The following is a 6,000-nucleotide window of genomic DNA, read 5'->3' on the forward strand; positions in this document are numbered from 1 at the left end:
TTTGAAAAAAAAATACAAAAATGATATTGCACATGTTAAAGACATATTACAAGGAAGCAACTTGTGAACAAGTACAGTATGAATTGCTCCTTGAATAATCTAATGTCCATTGTGTGATAAAATTCTAAACTCACTTCACATCAGTGTGATCCTGCAGCGTTTCCTTATAAGAAGCATGGGCAATATGTGGTTGAGCAACTTTCCCCATTAGCTTGGGTTTGAATAATGAATCCTTTAGAATGATGGAAGCCCAGTCCAACATCTGGAGAACCATATGTTCCTCAGCTATTTGATAATCTTCAGTTATACATTGCATTTCTGTTGCTTAAATCATACAATATGTATCATTTTTATGGACATTTTTGTTTACAATGAAAAGGATGGACATGTGGAGGGACAAATAAGTGCTTGTATATGATGTCACATTTATATCATTTACCAACACTTAGCAAAATAATTGCTATACTTTATATCAAAAATAAACTCAGTAATTATATAATTTACTTATGAAATGTAGCAAAATGAAGATTTGTACATAAATTCTTCCATAACTGAACAAAAGAAATTCTTCTTTACTAATTCTGAAAGTAACTCATCACAGCATGATTCTGAGGCCTAGTGAAATAATTGTCTTAGTGTACTGCCTGCTGTGTTTGATATTGAGTGAAAACGTTCCCTGCACTTCTTATATCACAATTCTCCCTTTATTTAAATAATTTTAGTCAGATGGAGGGGGGGCACAAGACCTTTATAAATTAACAGCAGGGAAATACCAAAGGTGTCAGATTGCATATTTATCATCTTTTTCGTGTAATACTTAAATATGTATTAAGAAGTGACTGACATAAATTAGGCAGATTTCTGAAGCCACAGGCTGTGGCTTGTAGAGGACCCCCTTCGGCTTGACATTTCATCCTTGTCAAAGATCAAATTATTTTAATTTAGGCTGCAAATTATAAGGAATGAAGACTTCTTTGTGGGAATTCCCTGTGGTAATCTGACTTTTGTTGTTACTGCTGCTTGTCAGTGTGCAAAAGATATAATATGCATGCAAATAAGGTTAAAAAATATGTACTATCTAATTATCCAGCCAGTACATTCCACTTGAAGACAGTGGGAGGGCTGACACACAGTATGTGTTTGATTCATTGAGGCCTGCAGGCTATTTACACAAGATTACTTTTAATTATGAAATTAATATCTGTTTATCAAGAATGTATAGCAGTAAGTGAGTATATACATGAGCGGAATTTTTAGTAAAAAGAATCCTATTAATACTTAACACCTATATGACATGTAAAAGTTTGGTTCTAATTAAAAAAACCCTGTTACTAAGCACACACACACACACACATATGCACATATGCCTCCACTATACAACTTTACATACTTTGTTATCAATACTGCTACTATGTAATTCCACTCTTTATTACTGCAGTTATTAGGAATAAATAATAAATATTGTATTTAGATTTAAACTTTGTGTGCAAATTTAAACTTTGATTATTAAAAGCATATTAAAATGATTAACTGTTACGATGATATTGAAATAGTAGAATTATTAAAGATTAAAGAAACTAGCAGCCTTTCAGAGGTTGTAGGATATCAGTCCTATCATCCCTAATTGGCAAGACCAATAGCATTGTGAGTATCAAGCTTACTTATCAGTACTGAAAAGAATCAAGTCAAGCAGCATCTGGAAAGCACCCAACTAGTCTATATTACCTCCAAGATATTAATATTCTGAGTGCCAGCTATTAATGCTTACTAAAAGACTATTCCAGATTCATCTATTATCTGTAATAAGTTTATATTTTGTTCCTGCACCTCATGTATATCATATGTATATTTATGTAGCTGGACAAGAATCATAATATATTAATATCTGTTTTTATGGTCTGTTCTTGTTTTACATCCCCATACAGTACATGAGATAAATGGGATGAATGAATGAATGAATGAATGAATGAATGAATGAATGAATGAATGAATGATATCCTAGATCAATACTACCCAAAACAAGTAGAAAAGAAATAAGCTCAAATAAGTCTTCCCATAGCTGGTAGGAATTAAAGTCTGAACTATGAAACTCACTAAATTGCAGAAAGGTTCACCCAACCATGCAGCAGCACTTAGGTCTCAAACATGAGTTTCCTAACATCCAACCTAGCATCCTAACCACATTAGCCTTTGCATTCCAGGAGATTAAGGTGGGTCCATTAAAATCAAAAATAAACTAGCCTCATGCCATATAGGCCTTTGAAGGTCACAACTGAAACCCTGAATTGGACCTGGAAGTAGAGCAGCACACAATGTAGCTTGCAAAAAAAGAGGAATCATATGCACCATTCTTTGGACACCCAGAATGCCCAGGCAGCTGCATTTTGTACCAGCTGAAGTTTCTGTGGTTCATGTAAGAACATTGCCTCTACATGGCAATGTAGAGTCCAAACAGGAGATGACTAGGTCATGAGTGACCAAGCAGAGAGCCTCCCTATCCAGGATGCACTTCAGGGTTCTGGAGTCTCTGCTATTTTGCCAAATAATCAGATATAGAAAATTAACACAGGAAATATATTTTAGTAAAATGATGTAAATAACAAAGATGCTGATATCCTTTAATCTCTCATTGATTTCTTCCTATCTTACCTTATCTTACCTTATGGGTCAGCAATCCACAGCTCTGGAGTGGCATGCAGCTCTTTTAGCCTTCTGCTGCGGCTCCCAGTCCTCCTCCACCATTTGCAGTTCCACAAAAAAAGTGGGAATTCAATCAATCAATTCCAACTTCTCACGTAAAAAAAAAAGATGTCACGAAGTTGGAATTGATTGAACTTCTTTTGTTTGTGGGACTGCCCACAAGCTTTTGTTTGTGGGACTGCCCACAAACTTCTTTTGTTCTTGGGACTGCACATAGCGGTGGTGGAGGAATAGATGGAGGACTGCTGGAAAGAAGGTGCGGGTGTGTGTGTTTCTGCCAAGCATCGTATGGAGCTGGCTGGGGAAACAGGCTAAGTTGGGGGAGCTGCCAATGCCACCTGCCATGAACTCCCCTCCCCAGCCACCCAGCCACCATCACCAATATTCTCACCTGGCCTCACACTCTTCTTCTCCTTGTCTTCCGCACTCCCCTGTGTAGAATTGGATACACTGCACTGCAGAGGTTGGCCTCTTTCTTCTGCAGTTCAGCATCCAGCTGCTTTTCCTCAATGAGGATCAGCTCTGGGAAGTGCTGCCAATCTCCCAGCCTGCCCAGAAAACCCTCCTCCACCTCGAACTTTGCGCGTGGGATGGAGGCACCAAGGTGGCTATGACAGATGGTTAAGTAAACCCAGTGGTGCAGGCAGATGTGGCTGGGTGGGGAGGGGCATGGGAGTCAGGGCCGACTACGTGAAGTGGAGTATCCTGTAAAGATGTGGAAAGCTTCTTGTCCCAGGAGGAGCTCCGCAGAAAAGTCCAGCGGAGCCTTTCACACTCTCTGGGAGTCTTGCAGAAGCCGCTTCTTGCCTTCCTCTCTTGGCTGTCCTGAGGAGCCTCAGCGCCTGGGCTTGAATCCGAAAATTGCGAAGGGGGAGCTCAGGAGAAGGTGAGGTGGCAGCAGTAGCAGAAGGCCTTCTCTATCCCTCTGCCAGATCCTGGTGAGGGATTGCAGCAGTGGTGGCAGTGGCAGTTTTCACTAGGCACGAGGGGAACGGGGTCTGTCGGTTGTGAGAATGTGGGTGAGAGTGACGGCAATTTGGAGGAGTAATGGTGGCAGCGGGGAACTTGTGTGTGCAGGGTTTTTGCTCTATGGGCTGATAGTTGAAAGCAGTCAAGGGTCCCCCATGGGAGCAGAAGCCTTTCATGGGGAACCCTCCTGCCCATGACTAATCCACATCTGTATTGCTTGTTTGTTTTATGTGAGAATGTGTAGAATGAGAGATGCTAGAACACAGATTTGGTTGTGTGTGAAGAGTTGGGCAGATAGTCTTAAAAGTTGTTGTTTTTAATTGTTGTTGTTGTTGTTGTTATTGTTATTATTACTATCCTAGATTTGTAAAGGTTGCTGAGATTTTCCTGAGAACTTTATTGTGTTGTGTAGTACTCAGACTTCCCAACTTTTTTTTTTACTTTGAGAAGTAAAACAAAATGGTACAGCACAGAACAAGGGAGGTCGGGATCCTTTGACTTGTTTCCATCCAATCTGTGGTCCTTGTCATCTTTTGTTTTGTTTCCCCTTCTGTTAATTGGTTTTGTTGTAATTGCCATGCTTTGATTGTTGTGAGGTGTACCCAGAATCATTGGAAGTCAGGCAGCATGCCAGTTTGATTAATAAATGAACAGATACAATATGGAAGATTACTTTCTAGCTTTTTTTTAATATCCATACTTTCTGCCATAAAATTGTTGCAATTTCTGAACTCTTACATGTGTATCATTTAAATAAACTGAAAAAATAAACTATGACATGTATGCAGGTCTTATTTTTCCCCCCTTTCTATTACATATATTTGAGGGTTGGGCCCTAGCATGTAAAGTTCTAGGAAGCAAATTGAGCTGCTGATCTTAAATTCCAGTGAGCATGTGTTCAAATTAGACACCAACTCCTAATTAAGCTTTGAAAGGTAAAAATTTTTTATGAAAGGCATGGCAGACGTATAGGTCAGACGTGAATTTAATCCATCCAGGTTGGCCTCTGCTTTTGTTCAACTTGGATGGAGCAGAGCCATCCAAGCCGTTAGCAGCCGATTTGAATGAGGAGAAGAGCATTTCCTCAGGAAATGCCCAAAGCTCTGCAGCTGCAAGAGCTTCAGCCAAGGCTGCTTTACACCTTTCTCTTCAGCCTCAAAGCCGCTTACCATTCTGGCTCTCAGCTGGTTTCAGCATGGGTTGCTTCAGCTGGCGGGAACCGATCAATCCAAAAGGTGTGCAGACCAAGCTGCAGACCTGGAAAGAGGCGCTGGCTGGGATGTGCTCCAGAAGTTTTAATAAATGCCTCCGGCAAGACTCTATCAGGGCCTGAAGGAAAGGTCAGCTTTTTATAGTCGCCTTGTGTTCTCGCCCCACAGAGTGCCTTTTATGCATGAGACATCTGCCTCATTCACACCCTGGAGCACGAGGAAGACAGCCAGAAGCAGCAGTGGAGGTGCCTTCTCACTCAATAAGGCTGATGCAAGGTAAGGGTGCTCTGGGGTCAATTCTGGCCACCCCACCTGGACCACTCCTTCAATCAGTTACTTGAGTGCAGTAGCCCCCTCTTCTTGAGAAGCCTCATCCAACTCTACATGGGGGATTTTGGTGAAAGGGGGTCACAATGAGAAGTGTGAGGGAGAAGCGAATGGGCTACGTCAGGAGTGGCGGGGCCTATTCATTTGGCAGTGTCATTTGGCAGAGAGAGAGAGAGAGCATGTGAGCTGCAACAGAGGCTGGTCTCTTCCCAACCCAAATGATGAAGCAGCATCAATTTGGTTTCCAGATGTTTTTTCAGAGTCCTGGGAAAAGCATGTAAAGCAAGCTGTTGTGGTCCTTTTACTTTTCTTGTTTCTGTCAGACAGTTATTGAGACAGGCGAGTGGCAGCCACCCCATTTTAAAAGACAAAAAGGTTTGAAATTTGTTAGATTTTTCCCAGTAACTGGTTTGCTGGGAGGGGGAGGGAGGGAGAGAGAGGGAGACTTCATTGATTTCATAAATGGAACACACTATAGTTTTTTTATACATAGCATAAAGGTAAAAAATGATATATGCAGTGCTTTCTTCAGTTTAGATGTCAAAAGGGTTTTGTGGCTCCCAGTGTTTTCTTTTCTCTGTCTCTATTTGTTGTTGTTTTTTGGCAATGTGATGGAATTCAGATAGATCTGAATAATATTTCTTTGGAAGGAATTGCTATTTTGAACATTCCAAGCATGCATGGAGGATCAAATCTTTGGGGTGAGACCAGGAAAAGGCGAAGCCATCATCAATTTGAAAAAAATAGGCCAGATAAAAGGATCACTGTTACAGATGCTAAGGAATTGAAGTTT

The 6,000-nt window shown here is 40.8% G+C and overlaps 1 protein-coding gene across 1 annotated transcript in view; it reads left to right on the forward strand.

The window, feature by feature from the left end:
• Positions 1-6,000, forward strand: part of DGKB (diacylglycerol kinase beta) — a gene marked incomplete at both ends in the record, with an annotated part of 339,119 nt that overhangs the window by 246,781 nt on the left and 86,338 nt on the right. The window contains 1 exon segment of the mRNA XM_083379029.1: positions 5,815-6,000. This exon segment is cut by the window's right edge and continues 10 nt beyond it. Coding sequence (XP_083235155.1) covers positions 5,815-6,000 — 186 coding nt within the window.

The sequence above is a fragment of the Vipera ursinii genome, assembly GCF_947247035.1.
Source record: "Vipera ursinii genome assembly, chromosome: Z".
NCBI lineage: Eukaryota > Metazoa > Chordata > Lepidosauria > Squamata > Viperidae > Vipera > Vipera ursinii.